This window comes from Leptidea sinapis, chromosome 33 (genome assembly GCF_905404315.1).
Source record: "Leptidea sinapis chromosome 33, ilLepSina1.1, whole genome shotgun sequence".
Lineage (NCBI taxonomy): Eukaryota > Metazoa > Arthropoda > Insecta > Lepidoptera > Pieridae > Leptidea > Leptidea sinapis.
The window spans coordinates 3,304,055-3,323,897 of record NC_066297.1 but is presented as its reverse complement, the minus strand read 5'-3'; the positions used below and the strand labels follow the sequence as shown (position 1 = coordinate 3,323,897).

General features: G+C 36.7%; 1 protein-coding gene across 6 annotated transcripts in view; it reads right to left on the bottom strand.

The window, feature by feature from the left end:
• The window catches only part of LOC126974770 (plasma membrane calcium-transporting ATPase 3), a 221,106-nt gene that overhangs the window by 59,226 nt on the left and 142,037 nt on the right, over positions 1–19,843 (bottom strand). For all 6 annotated transcript variants that reach the window (XM_050822434.1, XM_050822432.1, XM_050822437.1 and 3 more), the window contains one exon: positions 17,182–17,371. In XM_050822434.1, the coding sequence (XP_050678391.1) occupies positions 17,182–17,338 (157 nt within the window). In that variant the 5' untranslated portion in view covers positions 17,339–17,371. The remainder of the gene's footprint in view (positions 1–17,181; positions 17,372–19,843) is intronic.

The following is a 19,843-nucleotide window of genomic DNA, read 5'->3' as shown; positions in this document are numbered from 1 at the left end:
ACCTATTGTGAAGTCTAAGGGGTAACGCTGCCCAAATTATATTGAGTCAGTTATTATTATAATTATTATTGGATACTGTAAAATACAGATTTTTCAATTTTATTATGTGCGTTTAAATCACCAACCCCTTCTACGTTCCTTTTATCTAATAATAATATTGACACACTTTTACACAAATTATCTTGCCGCAAACTAGACATAGCCTGTACTATGGGTGCAAGACAACGATATATTTAAAACAATATACTTACTTAAACAGTTTTCGAACCCGGGACAACTACTTCAGTAGGCAGTGTCACTAACCACTGGGCTATATGGGTCGTTTATCTAAATGAAAACAATATGATCTTACAACATCCGTAATAAATAATACCACCGTAATAATATTAGAACATAATCAGAGATCAAAAGGCGGCGCTCGTTAAAGGTGTATGTTATGTTGTAAAAATAGATCGAGATTAAAACACGCTCACTCTAAATATTGACGTGTGGTGACGTCACGCGTGTTGGATACTGTAATTAATATTATATTGTTTAAATTCACATGTTGCTTTGGTACATATGTCTACTGTGGCTTTGGGCTCTGGAGGGCTTAAGCGTCACGCTGTCCGCATTGACGTCTGTGGAACGTCAGAACTGCTAACGTCACCAGAGTATAAGTACAGACAAGCATTCAGATACGTATGAGAAACATAGCGACGGACATCTTTACTTTACCCTAAAGTCCTTCCCTGCAGCTTCCCGCTAATTCCATACCTAAACGCTTCAAAGTCTCATTTGCCCAATAAATACGCCTACCGCGCCCTTCAGACATAAACAATAATGTTTAACTGTGCGAAGGAGCCTCCCACTGTTAACTACGCTGAATTCTTAACTAAGGATAGTTTATAATGGTAAATCAGACCAAAACGGTTTTTGGTTACATTATACACGAATTAAAATGGTTACCGGTTATTGGAATCAAATATGGACCGGTCTGATCAATGGGTAGACGCGTACAGCATTGGCAAAAACAACACACGGGTATATATAAGGATAATATAAGTATAAGTAAGGAATTTTATATCTAATAAGCAAAATTGTTAATATATTGCTGTTGTATGGATTGACTTTGAACATTCAATTGATCGACGAAATGTTACTATTGTCAACACACAAGCAAACTTTGCACATTCTTATTTAAAAGAACAAGTGGAATCTTGGCACGAGTCCTAAAGTTAATGATAGATGGCCACAATCTATTAGTGATATGCGCATTCGATACATGTATAGTAACTGAAACGTGGAGTACAAAACATTAATCGATGCAGACGTGTACGATCGTGCCAACCGCGGGCGACCAGATCTGAAGACCTCCCTCGCACCCTCCGCCGTTTGGAACGAACATTTCGCGAGAGGAAAGCCAATGAACTATCGCGGTTCTTCTTGAATGGTTAGCGCACTGGCAACAGCATTTGCCAAAGGGCAAACTAGATACAAGTACAGTGTATTTCATATCATTCGATGATGGTATAAAAGTTTGGCAACGGTTCTAGTTAAAATAACCAGCATAATATTTTATATGCTGATGTGTATAATCTTGTGTCACAACTCACAACATATCTATTTATTTGGTAGTGTTATATACAAAGTACAACTCGTTAGTCACAAGGGCCATATAATAATTTAAAACTTTACTACAGCATTTGACTGCCGAATATGTAAATATTTTTATAACCAGTCTCATATCAATTAAAAATATTAATAAGATCTATTCTCATAATGTTTTTTTACAATCATACATCAAATACAATAAAATATTCAATGATATATAAAAGACAAAATATAAGCCTGACAATTTTAATTAAACTGCTGTGTAATGGTTTGGTCTACTATTTGGCATTTTTTCATTTGTTCATGCGGCCTATATAAGCTGCTCCGTCCACCAAATGTATCGTTTCAATCAAGAACTACTTATAAAAATTTAAAAAGGAATACCTAATTTAAGTCTACGTACACATTATAAATAAATTATAATTTTCTAATAATATATAAGTGTTTATTTGTGTGTTCTGTGCAATAAGAATAGAAAGTGTACGTTACTGTTATAGTTGTTGAACACGAGAGCCACGGTTATGGAAACAATTAACTAATTGCTCATTGCCGCCGAATGTAACACAATGCGGTAATGTTATTGCTCTATTTTCATTCTGTGCTGTTATGATATGTTTATTGTTAGACAAATCTCTCACTCAGCTGGTTCCTTTGTTAAATAAATACGAGCAGATTCGTTAATAGAATTTAGGAATGCTATGATATAATAATAACATTAATAGCCGATTGTAATTTATCAGGGTGGGTTGGGATGTCATTCAGCGCGTACTGTTCATGGTTTTCCGTCAGTGACCTCGGGGAAGCTTTCGATATCGTGAACGGTCTGTTTCGGACGCTCCCGACCTATTTCAGTCCGCCGGCCAAGAGAGCTACGTTTTAAAACAATGAACTGAGTGTGTAAGAATGGGATGGATGTAGATCGAGGTCATAAGTTAGAGTGGGACAGCGACTTTGGGCGAGCGTCACACAGGGATCTCACATAGTACCCGCTGTGTTCTATTTCTGCGCGTCGCAAAACATGTCTCGGAATTCGGTACTATGTGTCTGGGATCATCAGCAATCATGTGACTAACGACTTTAAAGTTAAAAATGTACATACTATAATGCTTACCGCAGCTTGTTGCTAAATTTAATTTGCCAATAGCAAACGTGTCGACTGCAATGATATGTGAAGAAAATACGTAAGTGAATTAATTTGAATTTCATAATACAGTGGCATAAAGCAAGTTAAATGTGATTATATTTTCAATCACGTCATGATACCTCACGAAAGTTGCGCGACCACTGCCAGAATTGACGAATATATCAATCAGTATGTCAACAAGTACGCGCATGTACTCATAACTAACGATTTATCATTAAAAGAGCACTATTTTAGGTGTTCTAAAAATTTCATAATATCAATGTCCAAACAATTTAAACAAAATAAAATGCAATTCATCTAGACTTAAAAATGTTTTTGCTGCACATATTGTAAAATGCATTTAAGACATGGGTCATCATCAAAATATAGGGTTTATTTCATCATTTACTTGTAGTCATGGGTATACATAAGATGTTAGAAATCCATGGTATTCGTAATGTTAGAGTAGCATCATCATCACAGGAATCTTTTCCATAGAAAACTGAGCAGCAGCGATCGCTGACGTCATAGGCCAAATAACAGTGTGTTTAGTTTATTAGTGTAAATGTTGGGTGTAGTTCGGTGAGGCAAGCGCATTAACCTGTAGCCCGTATAAATAATATGATGTAGCACCTGGCTAACGGGCCTGGGCAGCCGTCCTCCGTGCGGAAGGCAACTCATTGCTTATTTGTTTTAGCGAAGCCCGCTCGTTCTCAAAACTTTATTGTCTAACAACGTGCATATTGACTGGACTGTAGTTTATTTATGAATGTTCGACGAACGAATTTACGGTGAAAACATTCTTATAAGAAAGAAAAGCTTTTTTTTTCTATTAACGAATCTTGCTTGAAACCGATAATTACGCTTGTGATGTTCTCATCTTACATACACCACACAATTATTGTAGAGCTAAAGTACCTACATAACAAAGTGAGAATTCTACCTCAACTAAAGAAAACGCTATTGCAATAGCATTGGTGGCAGGAAATAATACTTGACCTACAAATTATTTATTAAACGCTTATCATTTCAGGAAACAAGTGAAACACTTAGATTTATTTGAAAAGAAGCTTCTTCCTGGTTTCAATGTAGTATAAAATGAAATATAAACGTTATCAGATTATTACCTTATCACTAAGCAAATTATATGGACGAGGAAATGATGTATGCAGTGCAAAGATTTAAATCTCAAAAATATTTTATGATAACATTTATTAACAATAATTTATTTAGGCAAAAATGATACTTAGTCATTTTAATAATAATTTATAGTAAATAATATAATAATAATAAATGGACTTGAATTGAAAAAAGGGAGGGTGAGAAGACTAATCGCTTACCACCAGAAAACACATTTGGGCCCCAAAAATATATTACACTAAAGAGGCTACATAATTAGGTTCGCCGTAAGTCATATAAAATTAAAATTCATTTTTAGATTGAAGAATTCCGAAAGAAGTCTGCTAAAAGGAAGACGATTGAATAAAATTGAGAAAAGTTTCTCAAAGTAGAATCCATTGAATACGTCATTAGTCATTAACAACTTTATTGATTTTCCACTTACAAACATATGTGAATTTGTATATGGTTTTAGAAATTGAAATGTGCTTTTGGTTGGATCTGCCATTCATAATGTGACGAATGCGATCAGTCGCTGTCTATATTTGGCTTCCTCACATTAAAGGGATCAATAAAAATGTAGCAAAACAGGCACTAGTCGTTCAGAGTCCAGTCAATAAGGGGAGACCGCCGCGCGCTTGTTGTATTTTGATCTCGATATTAATATGAGCGGTGGAAATACCTGGGAGTGTTCAATCATAAAGCGGGCCGTACCTGGTTAGTTTCTATTGCACACGGTACATGGTACACGTGTCTCGCGATATGGATGGTTGATTGATGGGACTCGGCTATGGGGTTCCGTACACAAAATAATTCGACTTTGCAAGCAGGGCTCTTCATCGAAGATAATATTTATTTGACAGATTTTATAGCGGAAATAAGAGAGTAACTAATTAAAATGCGAGGAAAATATAATCTGTTTATTCTATGAATAAAATTTCAGTGTCTTTCTTATACCAGATTTGATTTTTGTGTGTATCTGTCTGTTGCCCTGTCTTAGCTCCGATACGGCTGAAACGATTTCGTAGAGACTTAGAGCGCTTTCGCACTTCGTCCGATCCGAAGCCGATCCGTACCCGTGAAAACACGGTCCGAAGTAGTCGTAGAACTATTTCTATGGTAGTTTACGCACTAGATCCGGCTTCCGCCATCCGAATTCTTTCCGTCAACCGTTAGAAATAGTTTTACGACTACACCGGACCGTATTTTCACGGGTACGGATCAGATTCGGATCGGACGTGGTGCGAAAGCGCTCTTACACTGTTTGATAGTTTACGTTATAGCGATTTACTCAGACTCTGATAATTAAATAAATTCTCAAGTAAACAAAATCTGCGCCAGCTCATTTGCGGACAGCCGCTCGTTATGAATATAATAATATTATTAAAGACGACATAAACGATGTCGACTAATAAAGCGTTAGAGTTCGAATTAATTGCCAATTTCTACATACAATAACAATCCAAGGCTCTCGAGCAGAGACTGATATTTTAATCCATTTCCTGCTGTTGGCATTTCAACAACTATTCTCCGGCACAATTTTTTAATCTCGTCTTTCAATCTATCTTTAAGATGGCGTATTGGTGTTTTTAGATTTTTATATATATGAAACATGTAATATTTTTTATGGAAGAGGAGGACAAACAAGCGTACGGATCATCTGATGTTTAGTCATAACCGCCGCACATTCTCTTGCAAGCAAGAGGAATCACAGGAGCGTTGCCGATCCAAGGAAGCTCATTCCACATTTTGGTTGTATGTGGAAGAAAGTTCCTTGAAAAACACCACACATCCACACACACACCACAGATGGTCGGGATGATATTCTAATTTGTGGCGTGTTGTGGGAAGGTGAAATTCGGCGGTAGGAATCAGGTGAAATAGCTCTTCGGAACATTGCCCGTCATAAATACAGGTAGAAGACACTCAATGAGGCGTCGTCTCTACGCAACACCAGGTGATCCAGCTATTCACAGAGCACTGGGTCCTAGACAATTGGAGTTACTCTGCGTTGCAGGCGGTCAAATGGATCAAGCTGATACTGTGGTGCGCCAGACCAGAGATGACAGCAATACTCCATGTGTGGCCGGACCTGCGCTTTGTAGGGTATTAGAATGTGGGCTTAACACATTAAATTCTAACACAGGTCTCAGACTTTTGTCTGTTTGATTAATTTAATCAGGTACAAAGAAATAAATGATGTTACGGATTCTATGGTAACGTTTATAATATTTTGATAACTGAAACGTTCCTATATCAGATAGGCTTCATATTAATAAGAAATGGTATGTACAATTAGGTTGATGACGTCACTGGAGTTGGCCGCGTGGCCTGATTCCCTAGCAGAAACCAATCGGTGACGTCACTCACCCGGCGACACTAACCCCCGCACCCTCAGACCGCGTCACCCTGCGCAACCTAGAAATAAATGTCATTTCCGGCAGCTCTCTTTAACTCTTGAAAGAGAAACGTCCAACAACTTACATAATATTACAATTCTGGAATGGTCTTACTTGTTTACAGGTCACCTATATAATATTATACATAGGTATATACGTTCAGACGTGATGCAAAAAACTATCGAATACTTTAATGCATTTAAATAATAAGTATTCAAGAAGATCAGACCTAATCTACCAGCGGATCTTCTAAAATCGAGGTCCTTTCTCACCATTCATTGAACGAGCCCGTCCCACAAGACGCGGTCAGATTGCTATCCCAATTTGCTATACGAACAAGAAATGGCGCGCGCTCACCGTGAAATTGAATCTTACAGACGACGCGTTGCACAATGCCTGTCTTGAACTCATCACAATAGATTTAAAACTGTCTTGGTCACTCGAACAGTAACAAATCAAGCGTGGAATTACCGACGTCCAATGCACTGGACGATGCTTTGGTTAATCCTAATTTAAGAACCACCTAGGCGCGATTTAGACTATGGATTGAAAACCAATATAGATATCTTTGTCGTATATTGTGAATGTGTTTATAAAAGGGATTATGGGTATTAAAGGGTAAGTACACTAAAATATTGCTACAAAAGTCTCTAAAGGAATCAGCTCCTACATTGCAGGAGTTTACTGGGGTTGGCCTTATAAATATTATATATATTTACGGTGTGTGTGGATGATGCAGCTACTGTGCTAAATAACTTTTGTTTTGTAATAATTTAAATATACTTTTTTGGCTTATACTTGTGTAAGGCATTGACTCTTTAACGTTTGAGTACAGTCTGTTGCATCACTTTACATATTATATTGTAATTGAAGTGATCTGTAAAACGATGAAAATCATGATTTAAAAGAGTGGCAATGAGTTTCTTGCTACTTCTTCTCATTAGCTTTGCCTTTACGAAGTAGCAGTAGACATTTATAAGTGTTATTTCCGTGAACTACACGAATAAAGTGATTTTGATTTGATTTGAATATCAGGTCACTGTACAGGGCATCAACTAACTTGGCACTAACCAGGTAAAAGATAACACTTTACAGATATTACTATTACATGAGTCACATTACGGATGACGTATCAAGCGGCACATACACGAATTGCATGCCCATAGAATTGTGAACGGCATCAGAATCAGATGATGTCACTCCTCAAGGATTATGACATCACATTTATTTGCTGCGAACATAATAATAAGAACGAGACGTATATAAATTCTCACTATATTTGTAATGTATTTGTAGAATAGACGATAACTGGTTCAGCGCGAGGTAATACCTAATCAAATAACTAAAACAGAACGTAATACTGAATCTTTTATGAGCTAAATAATATTCAGATAGCCGTGATATTATATATAGGTACTTTAGTAGAAGAAATAGGGAAAATTTCATATAGGATTGTAAGCAACCCTACCCCGATTGATAAATTACTTCAATGATAAAAACGAATTAATACATATTTACCAGATCTGAATAGGAAATCTTTGAAATTTTTCAGACGCTTTCTAATTGTTAGATTATCATAGATAATATGTATAACAATACTACTACAGCATTGATTTGTAATTAATTACTATTAGACAAGACGAAGAACCACAGGGTAACGTAACAGGGTACGTAACAACTAATGAAATAAAACAAACCTAGATCAATTTTAAAATGAAGACATTTTAATAATTATTTTATTATCGTATTTTTTTTTTTTACTCAAATGATATAATCACGGAAATATGAAAAGAAAGAAACTTTTATATTAAAACCAAGGAAAACCTGGCGCTGTAAAAAAAATGTATTGTAAAAATATGAATGCCGAAGGTCTACCGGGAACTAAAAACGCAGAGCGCTATAAAGATAGCAATTTAGCTAATTGTGGGCGCGAGGACGGTACAGCAAATGTGTAAAGTCACGCGACGTATGGTGTCAGGAAGCCTTTCGACTTAAATCAAATTAACCTCCGATCTGTACTGTTAATGTAGGCTGATAACCTTAAACCATGTGATACTGGTGAACAATTTATTACCACAACTACATTCAACATAGATGACGAAGCTATCAATCACACCCTCCGAAACCTGCTCGCGGATTGTGGCTTTATAGAGAATATTCAATTACATGCAACTTCGCAAATTATTTCTATGGGCATATTCCTGGAAAATGACTTCTATTATGACAGAGAAAAGCTTTACTGGAGATCATAGAAGTTAATATACTTCTATGGATGCGGCTTCACATACGCAGATCGAATCCAGTGTATCAACAACCTGTCCAATCAATCAACACAGTAAGAAAATCGTAAATTGTGATACGAACGGACAAACAAAACCATGGATTGTTTTATTTTATACTAGCTGACCCGACAGACGTTGTTCTGCAGGTACATAATAAATAAAATACTGTTTATAAATTTTAACATCAAGATTTATTTCGTAAAATATAATTTCTGTTGTTATAATGAAATTGTTTCACATCAGAACTGTTAAACCGTGCGCCAATAAATTCTCTCATAGAAAATATGTCCATACAAAACAATTATTGGAAATATAAATAATTATGGGTCCCAAATCTAAATAAAAACTATCCTATCTCTCAAGTTGGACTAAACTGCACTCCATGAAGTAATCCCCATTAAAATCCGTTCATTAGTTAGGGAGTTCACTGGAAACAAACTTCAGGACACTGCATTTATATATATTAAGATTAACATGCCGAGATAGATTTAGATTCACGCTGACGATGTTGCGGGCACAACTAGTACCACATATCGTTAAATCATAACACAAAGCTGATAACCCTAAACTAGTCTCTATGATCAATATAACCGTCTTTGCATTCAACACGAGAGCGAAAACCAATCAACGATTCGATTAATCCCAAAATATCTTGCCGCATATTAGATAGGACTACGTTGCTCAGACAGAGACAAATTTGAATAAATCATATGAATTTTCACAACCATATAATATTTAATACTTTAATAAGAATATTAATAATATCATTTATTTTTAAAGTTACAACATTGTAGCTTTTAACCTAGATTATGTTGTTGTCAATATTATCGTATTCAAAAAAACACAATAACAAGTAACAAAATCCATTGACCATCTCTAATCTCCTGCTGATTCTATACTCAAGAGAAAGAGCCGTTCTTATATTTGATACTCTGTGATAATCATGACACATACAAAAGGAATTTGCATTATATTGAGATTGCAATATTGACATTTAAAATTACAGAATACTCTGTTAAAAAACAATATACAAAAAATACGGCATGATCTCGGCCCTCGGGTATTCTATAACTTAACACATCTCGTTTCAAGAGCTCCATCTGAACATTAGACATGTCTGCAGTAAGCACAGTATAAATCGTTGAGAATGGCCCCGATGCATCGGCTGTGCATCGACTACCAGCTAATGCGATTTGACTAGCCTCGCCCGCCTGATCCACTCCGGTTCTGACGAGATCGTCACGCGCCCTCGCATGTTTAAAGTAAACCGAAACAAGGTTAGCTCACTAAGGCCGGAACTTTTCAAGTGCTTGTCTGGAATTACTTCGGGGTTGTTCGAATTTATGTGTTGTGTATACTATGAACAATATCAGTATAAAGTCTAACTTTTCTTTATTCGTTAAAGATTTCTTGTGAATCGAGTTAAAATTTTGACCCCAGTGTTTACTTTTATGAGTAAAGCTCGTGAGATTCTTGTTACAGTGGATGGTCAATACTTCTGATCCCTTATCAATATGGTCAAGGAGTAGGCTTGTGACCACTGGACTAAAGGCACTGTCCAGTATGTCATCGTAAATCAAGATCATTCATGACACCCCTTTATTCTTTAAATTTCCTGTTCATTTTCGTATATAAATCATAAAAATTTGATAATTATAATCTTCTGCAATTATATGACGCAAAACATAGATAAATTGCAAATTAAAAATCCAGAAAGCTTTGTCAGCTACGCACTGCGCATTTTCCCTGGTTATTTCTGGCTCCATGATATTGGGGAGCAGTCAGAGCAAGAAGCAGTCATTTCGCCAAACAACATCACGAGTATCATAGTAAGAATATAACTACCCAACGCCAATATGACATAATCTCGCGAGAAAATTAAGCAGATTATATTACATGTACGGCTAGTATTTCATATCACAATTGGCACAAGGCCTGTATAATATGAGACGCGACAGCGTGTACACGTAGATTCATTGTAGACAATACTAATTTTATCCTAGTGTTAGGTGATCCGCCTGCTCGCAACAATCAAATCACATTGAGACATCGACCAAGTAACGCTGCCCTAAATATAACGGTGGCAGATCAGTTATAGAAACATTTGGTTGGGCCCTTAGACGAGAAATAAGGCTTAAACCAAATTTAATTTCAATATTTACTTAATCTCTTTTTGAAAAGAATATGACGCTTCATAACGGTGAAAGAACAACTCCTATACTAAATTGTATCTTTATTCAAATAGATAATTTCAAGTACAGAATATTTCTATTTTACATGATCACGTTGTGAAAGAATTTCGAGCAATTCGATAGAGGCTGTTAAATTAACATAAATAACGCAAGGAAACGTTTCACTTCAACAGCAGATATTTTGATTAATTGCAGCAACCCTTTAGATTACTGGTAAATGGTAATGGCACAACTGGCACAGTGCCACATTTTAAAAATTCAGCCGAATGTAATTTGACTGAATAAGCCAGTGATGAATAATACATTCTAGCGTAGATTAAGACATTATTTGGACCGGGAACGCTAGGGATCATATTTTTTCGTTTGTACCGAGCGTTTTACAGCAAGCGGTTGACAGAGACGATCCATCACTCATGAAAAATAAGGGAAATGGCGGCAAGCTAACAAAGACTTTGTTACTCAAGATGTACGCTACATAATTGCGTGTAGATTTTGTTGGCGAATATTTTATTTCGTTGAAAAGAAACATCAATGTGCAAACAAATGTGCTAATATTGCTAATTTATTCAATGTTTGGTATTTGAATCACTTGAAATTTAAAATATACAGTCCATTCGATACTATAACCCTAGAAGAGCAGCCGCAAAAAACTCACAGTATGATTTTTAAGATATACAGGGTTAATTCCACCAGTAACTTGTTTTATTTTGCCAGCAGTCGTAGTAGTTCACTTATAATCTTATTTAGAGAAACTAAGTCTACATCGTGTATCTTATTATTTATTTAAATCTTGTTATTTATTTAAATTAAATATAATTTACCTGCAACATAAACTTAAAGAATAACGTATTCTGAATTTAGTGTTCGTATCTAATTCCATTCATTCCATCATTCACAATTACTGTAGACAATACATAACACAACATTACTAATATCAATCCAACACTTGATGCTATCAAATACCCGTGAGTTAATGTTCCTATTGTTAGCCACCGAAATAGTGTATTTACTGTTATTGCAAAACCTATTTTCCACAAAACCAACACCCACAATCCCCATTTGAAGTCGGGATCATTTGTCTCTGTCCGCCGAGGAACATTGCAGAAACGTGATAAGTAGGAGACTCAAACCTGACCTACATAGGTTTAGCTTGATCGAACTCCATTAGAAACTAACAACGTAAAGTACCAACAAATGGCTCAGGTAAGTATATTGGGTAAATCAAAAGAAATAATTCTAGTTTAGAAGTTAATTGAGATTTAGCACAATTGCTTATTAGCTGCAAAATGTAAAAGCATAGATGTATTTTTCTTTCACATATTCTTTACCAATGTGAACAATAAGATTGTTGAGAGTTGACCGATGGCGACCTCATTACTACCGCGGTTGAATTTACGACGTTATTAAACTCACTACTAAAACAGCATTAATCTTTCATTAGTATTATTAAAGCTAGTTGGCGAACGCTGAAACAAAGTCGACTCGGCCTGAATGGGATGCTGCCAAATATACCGCATAATAATGGAAAACTTTTAATGACTGTCCAATTGCACGGATCAACAGGAATCCCAGTTACTTAACTATTAGAACCAAACGTGTGCATTAGCAACGCCTAGGAGTCTACAATCCTGTGAGAGCTCTTGTGTTTATAATTAATTGTAAGTTATTAATTTAAGTCAAGTCAATAAGTTAATATTATCAAATTATCAATCTAATAAAAAATTCTGTACCCAAACACCAATTTTACTAATTTCGACAAAACAATTATTTTTACGCTAATTAGTTTTTGATGAGCTGCGTGCGAGATAATTTCATTATACAAATTCATTAATACAGAATTTTAATTAATGTATAACAAACCAAAGAACTATTGATGATACTGTGAAGAATTCCAAAAATGCTCATATCATATGACATCAGAAGAGCAATAAGAAAGAAAAAGCATAAAAGTGAAGTAAAATAAAAATGAGTAAACGTAACGAGAAAGACATAAAGATTGTCAGTAAACGTATTTACCTATGATGTTGTATTTACAAAAGACTAAATCTCCGGGGATTCGGATCGGACAACTAACTCAGTTCCAAATAAAACAACGATAATCTCAGAGGATTGGAAAACAAGCAACTTACTCTTGAAGCACAAGACCCTGACTTTTTGGGATCATGTTTACTAATTTCTGTGTCTTTAATAATTAAATTGTCCTTTAGAGATACGTCGTATGTTACTCGTACAACCGCTTTTCACAGCACGTTGGGCGTCTAATTCAAGAAGTACACGATTTAGTGCGTGGCTATCTGCAGTTTGTAACGAACACTTGCTAACAGAACCTGTTCTGCATATAACAAATAAATAAAGTCGAAAAAGCGTTCGCGGATTTTGTAAATGAGTAAACGGGAGTCCTTAGTTAGCCAGTGCACTCCTCAAATGTTGGGCGTATTTCTACAGGACTCATAGGGGCGATAGAAGAAATTACTTGGCAACCGAGCTGATCAACAATTTAGACTACTTATAGAAATCTCTTTCATCTAGACGTATAAAAATTGTTGTATGTTAATTAAAGCCCTTGATTTAATTTGCTACCGCAAATTTTATAAACTCACCAATAACAGTTACAGCAACAGAAAAGAATACACTACACAAAAAGCAATTATATCACATTCAAAACTAAATGCTAACAAGAATAATATGGGTGTTAAGACTTTAGTCCAAAATGGGACACTAGTTTCTGAAATTATAGTTAAAACAGAATATAGCAGTTTGTGTTCCTTAAGAATTTTTTAACATAAACAACTGCAGTAAAATCGCACATAAACTCAAATAAAGTCAGGATGTAGTGATTTACGGTCTATCTATGGAATATTAATATAAATTGAGGGTAAAGAAAGAGTACTGATGGCATATAATAATTTTGCAGATAAATTTCGTGGACGCATTTCATTCTAGTTGCTTCACATCAAACATTGTCCTAAACACCACAACGTTAATATTACGTGGTTAGACAAATATGTGCGCAGGCTAATCCCACAAGATATACGAGGGGCGGTCAAAAAGTTCGCGGAATGGCGGGGTTGGCGGGGGTGAGGTCGCTCCTCCAGGTAGCCGCTACTTGAGTAACTCATAATTACTATATATGCCAATTTCTAGCCTAATTGGGTCATTAGCTTTCGAGTTACAAACGAGTGAACAAGTAAATCGGGAACAAACTAGCCACTATGGAGAAAATTGAACATCGCGCCGTCGTAAAGTTCCTCACCAAACAAGGAAAAACGCCTCAAACTATTTTGCAAGAGATGTTAGCTGTTTACGGAGACTCTGCTCCTGGTAAAACCATGATTTACAAATGGCACGGCCTTTTCAAGCAAGGAAGGGAGTCAATTGAAGATGATCCTCGACCTGGACGGCCCATTGAGGCCACTACGCCGGAAATCATTGAAAAAGTTGAAAAACTTGTATTGGAAGACGGAAGGTTGAAGAAGAAACAACTTGCAGCATCAGTTGGAGTATCAGAAACCACAATTTTAAATATTCTTCATCAACATCTTGGCATGAGTAAAGTGTGTTCAAGGTGGGTCCCGAGAATGCTCACGCCGCTGCAAAAACGTGAGCGCGTCAACTGTTCCCGCGAGTATTTGGACCGCTGTGGAGAAGTTAGGGAAGAAATTATGGCCCGAATTGTAACCGGTGATGAAACTTGGGTTCACCACTATGAGCCTGAGTCAAAGCAGGAGTCGATGCAGTGGCACAAAAAAGGCACACCACCCCCAAAAAAATTTAAAGTGTCGCAATCGGCCGGAAAGATCATGGCGACTATTTTTTGGGATACTGAAGGTATTCTTTTGATCGATTATAAAGAACGTGGTGTTTCTATAACGGGAGAGTACTACGCTTCCCTATTGGACCGATTAAAAGAAGCTATTAAAGAAAAAAGAAGAGGAAAACTGACAAAAGGTGTACTCCTTTTGCACGACAACGCGCCCGTTCACACGAGTCATGTTGCGACGGCTGCCATTCATCGATGCGGTTTTGAACAACTACGCCATCCACCCTACAGTCCAGACCTGGCCCCTAGTGATTTTTATTTATTCCCAAAGATGAAGAAAGAGCTGCGTGGAAAAAAATTTAGAGACGATGATGAAGTCAAGTCGGCGATTTCGGCGTATTTTGACGCCCAAGACAAAACCTATTTTTTCGACGGTATTAATAAGTTATATGCCAGATCCCAAAAATGTATTCGTGTTAAGGGGGAATATATTGAAAAGGAAAAATAACATAATGTATCATTTCATCTTTTTTCCCAGTCATTCCGCGAACTTTTTGACCTCCCCTCGTATAGACGTTGATGAGGCAGGCTAAGCGTTTCCATTTGTTTTGCGGATGCTGCGTGCTATGTAGTTACCTGGTGCCTGCAAACGAGATTCACCTGTCACTCACCGTGTTGTACCAATTCATTACGGGGACTCGTTGAATGGTGTCAGTTGCAAATCTAATTCAGGTAAGCTCTTTAAGCACACACGGGTTACAAGGATTACGAGTGCTACAGCGCCATGTGATGAAAATTTATTCTTTGCTGCGGATGTCTATTTTAAGTATTTCTCTTTACAGCACGTTATATTAGTTCTCAATGATTGCTCTGAGGTTACAAATTTAAAGTCTACATTGTTCTTCGGCTTACGGGTAGGTAATAAGTTAATAGAGATTAATTATCTATTATTAGCATATTTGTCCTACACCTATTTTAATTATTTTACAATACTGATACAATAACGAATGTTTTTTGGATTCTAGATTGAGTTAAGCGTACGTCAGATTTTCGCTAAAATTGTGTTTAGTTACGACGCATCACTAAACCAAAGACGTACCAAAATTCCGAAGTTCTGAAGACATTGTTCAATTCATAAAATAAATAGTAGTTAAAAAAAACTAAATAGCACGATTTTTATAGAAAACCGAACTAAAAAAAAAGAGAACAAATTTAAAATTAACATCAATTCATTCAGACGATACATGAAAATTATATAAAATAACAAAAATCTTATTTTGCAAATTGAAAAATGGAACAATTGTATCAAATTAATGTATTGTTATCGGTCCTTGATAAATGTACGAAGTTTGAACGAAATCTATCTATTTAAAGTGGGTCAAAACCGTGCCCAAATGAGTCGGTTAAAAACAAACATACAACAGCTGAAGCTAATAAAAAGCATGTAACAAACTTAAGAACCAAACATGAAATTACTTTTGTAAAAGTACCCACAAAAACAAGTTTCATAATGAAGAGTTGGTGTAGTTACACAATATTATTCTCGTGTCCGCGGATTTCTGTTGGAAATTAAAACTATAATTTCAATTTTTAAGCGAAAATAAAGAGCGAACTTCTCGACTCAACTTTGCCGGCGCGGGATAATTATTTTATTTAAACATCTAACAAAATTAAAACTGTAACAACTTTGTTTTTAATACACTCCGTAGAAAAATATTTCGAATCAAATAGAAAGATATAGAATATAGAAGTAGTAGATTGTGTGTACGAATGCTGTTGAAGGAATTGAAGTACGGACTAAAGATTGCTTGTAATTAGGGAAATTGGATTAACTTCTACTGCATAGCAGGACGCACATCACCTGGTATCACTTTAAGGCCATCGCGGTGGTTGGCATTCTAAAGTACAGCAATAACATGCCATTGTTCACGGCCTCTAAAAAGGCGCACTTTTTGTGTGGGAATCAGAATTCCGTTAAAACAAATTTGCTTTGTTGTGTGTCTGGAAAAGAGCTCCTGTCAGTACATCCGTTCTTTAATTGATACAAAAACGCCATTATTTTATTTATAGACCAGACATTAAATACAGCAGAACACCTAAATCTCGTTATAATAGATTGGGCGATCTGTTGAACTGGCATTTTCTTTGGCACACCAAACTAGACTTATTGTCAGTTCCCACGAGATTTGCCACACTGAGATTGTACATAAAGAAATTAGACAAATGCAAATCTATTGGGGTTGAGCAAGCTAGAAGCTGTAAAGTAGGAACAGTAGATGATATGATACCGAGATGAATTAATGGCGTATCCGACCATGTCCACAAAAATTTGGTACAAAAAACTAATTAATTTGACAATGGGAGTGTTCCGCAGAGCTGTTTCACCTGATTCCTGCCGCCAAATTCGGTGCGGCCGAATTCAGTGCGGTTTTCAAGGAGCATTCTGCCACGTACTACAAAACTGTGGAATGAGCTTCTTTGTTCGGTGTTTCCGGGACGATACGACATGGGTACCTTCAAAAAAAAAAGCGCGTACACCCTCCTTAAAGGCAACGCATCTGTAACTCCTCTGGTGTTGCAAGATAATGTGGGCGGCGGTGATCACTTAACACCAGGTGACCCGTAGACTCGTTTGTCCTCCTTTTCCATAAAAAATTGGTAGTCATGACGATAGGTCGGGTGGGAGAGCTGTATCAGTGTGAGGTGTACTCACCGTCCGTGGTGGAGGTGTAGAGCTTCTTGCAGAGCTCCTGCGGGCCGCCGAGGGCGTTGATCTTGGCCATGCCCTCGGCACCGCGCGTCTCCATGAGCTCGCGCAGCTGCCGCAGCGTGACGCCATACTGCGCCGGCCGCCCCTCCACGGTCGCCATGGCGCCGGGCCCGACCACCCGCGCCCTCTAGATCTGTGAGGAACAACGAAATTAGCCTGACATTGATGCAAATCTTGACAAAACACTTAACTATACGAGTACATATAAATAAAATTGGCGCGTCTGTTTTTAATATTGAAAAAACCGTTTTTTACTAGATGTATATGAATGTATATACGTAGGTACATACGTAAAAATAAGTTTTTTTTTTACAATATTTGTTTGTCTGTCTGTTTGTTACAGCTAATCTCTGAAATGGCTGGTCCAATTTTGACGGGAATCTTATTGGCAGGTAGGTGATGTAAAAGAAAGTAACTTAGGCTATGTTTATTTTAAAAAATCTTTTATTTTACAAAAATAAAGTAATGTTGCAATGTCCAAAAACGGTCAACTCTAAAAATTATTTATATGGCAAAACAACGTTTGCCGCGTCAGCTAGTCTTACAATGTGTGTCAAGGTGACGAGCGCAATTATTGTAGTACCGCTCAGAATTTTTGGGCTTTTCGAGAATCCTGAGCGGCACTGCATTGTAATGTAAAATGCTCGTCTCGTCCCGTATTTTCATAAAAAAAATTTTAGGAGAACATCTAGTCAGTAGTCTAGTAAATCTTTAAACGTCCCGGTTGCCGACCATGACTATCCGACTGGATGATTCCTCGTAAGTTTTCTTACGTACTGTCTGTCCTGCCACCGGGTAAAACAGTATAGAAGACAGGCAGTATGGTAGCTAGGTATTACATTACGGATACACTTCGCCAGCCGGTAATCGGGTACGTGAAAAGGCACTAACAGTTACAGGCACATGAGAAATACCATATTTGCTCATGGTCAGGGTGACGGGCGCATTCAGATGTGATTGGGGTCTTACAGAGGTGAACTCCTAGATTATTTCAAAGGCGACACAGAACATATTGGTTCTGCTATGAGCTGCTCTCGACAATCGTTCCCATAACACTTTGTGTAACATTCGTCTCTCAATCACTTGAATGGATTTAGATCAAAAGTGGATTCGGAATTATATGATCAAATAAGTCGATTTGAAAATGTAAATATAATTACATTGAGCACACAGACATAATGTCCCTCATAGTTAATTAGGAAACTATGCATTAAATTATCAAAACGCGATTTAATCCGACAATTCGCGCTCGATTTGGAAATTTAAAAGTCACTACTACCCGCATTTCATGCCTTTCCAATATGTGTTTACAACCAACGCGATATGAATACCAATACGGCTACATTCCTATAACTGCTTAAAATGTTCAGAGAAACATTAAAGTTTGATGAATATAGCTAATGGAATGAAAAGATTAATATTTTAGATGTCTACTATTTATTGTTTGAGTATACGGGAAGTTTATTGAGATGGGATTATATAACCAAGTTCAAAATTATGAGAAATACAATCGTGTAATTTGTGGAACTGAGATATTCACTTGAATATATATATATGAACAATAACACGAATTACATTTGAAAACAAAATTTATGAACGATGGCGGGACTCGAACCCGCGACCTCTCGCGTTCCGTGCGAGCGCTCTTTCCACTGAGCCAACCGTTCGAGTGACGTATCGTTGATAAATCTCGTGTCTTGTTTAACTCCCAGGATGTGGCTTTCAGTTCAATCAGGTTAACTTAACACTAAATAATCTTGCAACGCAACCTTTTTTTTATTATCATGGCGATACGCAATACCAGAGGTCAATAATGGATTGATGGCCTTTTGAGGTGTATCAGCTCTTAGGTGTCCAAAAAAGAAACTTTCTCACGAAACGCGGGGTTGTGAAATATCCGACCCAACGTGATACACTGAAAACATTTTGCTAAAACTATAACCAGCTACGCGAGTTTCGAGTTTATATAAGTAGAAAACAAGCAACGAAATATTATTCGCGCTTTTGCAGAATTTAAATCCAAGTTGATGCTGAAGTGCGAGCAATAAAAGCATCTCAGTCGCTAACCTGCAAGTTACACGGACACAAACCACGCCCACACTTGTTTAAATCTTCGTAAACTTAACTGCACGTGATTCAAGGACATGCAATTAGGTAACTCTACATTTTACTGAAGAGCCACTTTTGCAAAGTTGTCGAGATTACTCGCCGCATACGACGATATACAAACGCGTGCTCCTTGCAAATTATAACATGAAACACTACTTCAAATCTCAAATGGCACGCGTCGCGATTATTTGACAATTGACTTTTAAAACTAGTTAAAGAAATAAACATTTTGACTGTTGCTTCACAGTATATTCTTGACAATGTTCTGCACATTGAGGAATATTCTAGAAACTGTGACTATTACGATATTAACACGAAGAACAAACCTAAACTTGTTATGCTTATTACTCGGCTAAGAAGTCTTTTGTGGGGCGATGTATATGCTTTTATAACAAGATTCCAGAAAATGTTCAAAACAAAAGTATTACGATATTCAAAAGAATTGTTAAAAACGTTTGCGTGGTAAAGATTACTAGAAAATAAATGACTTTCTTAA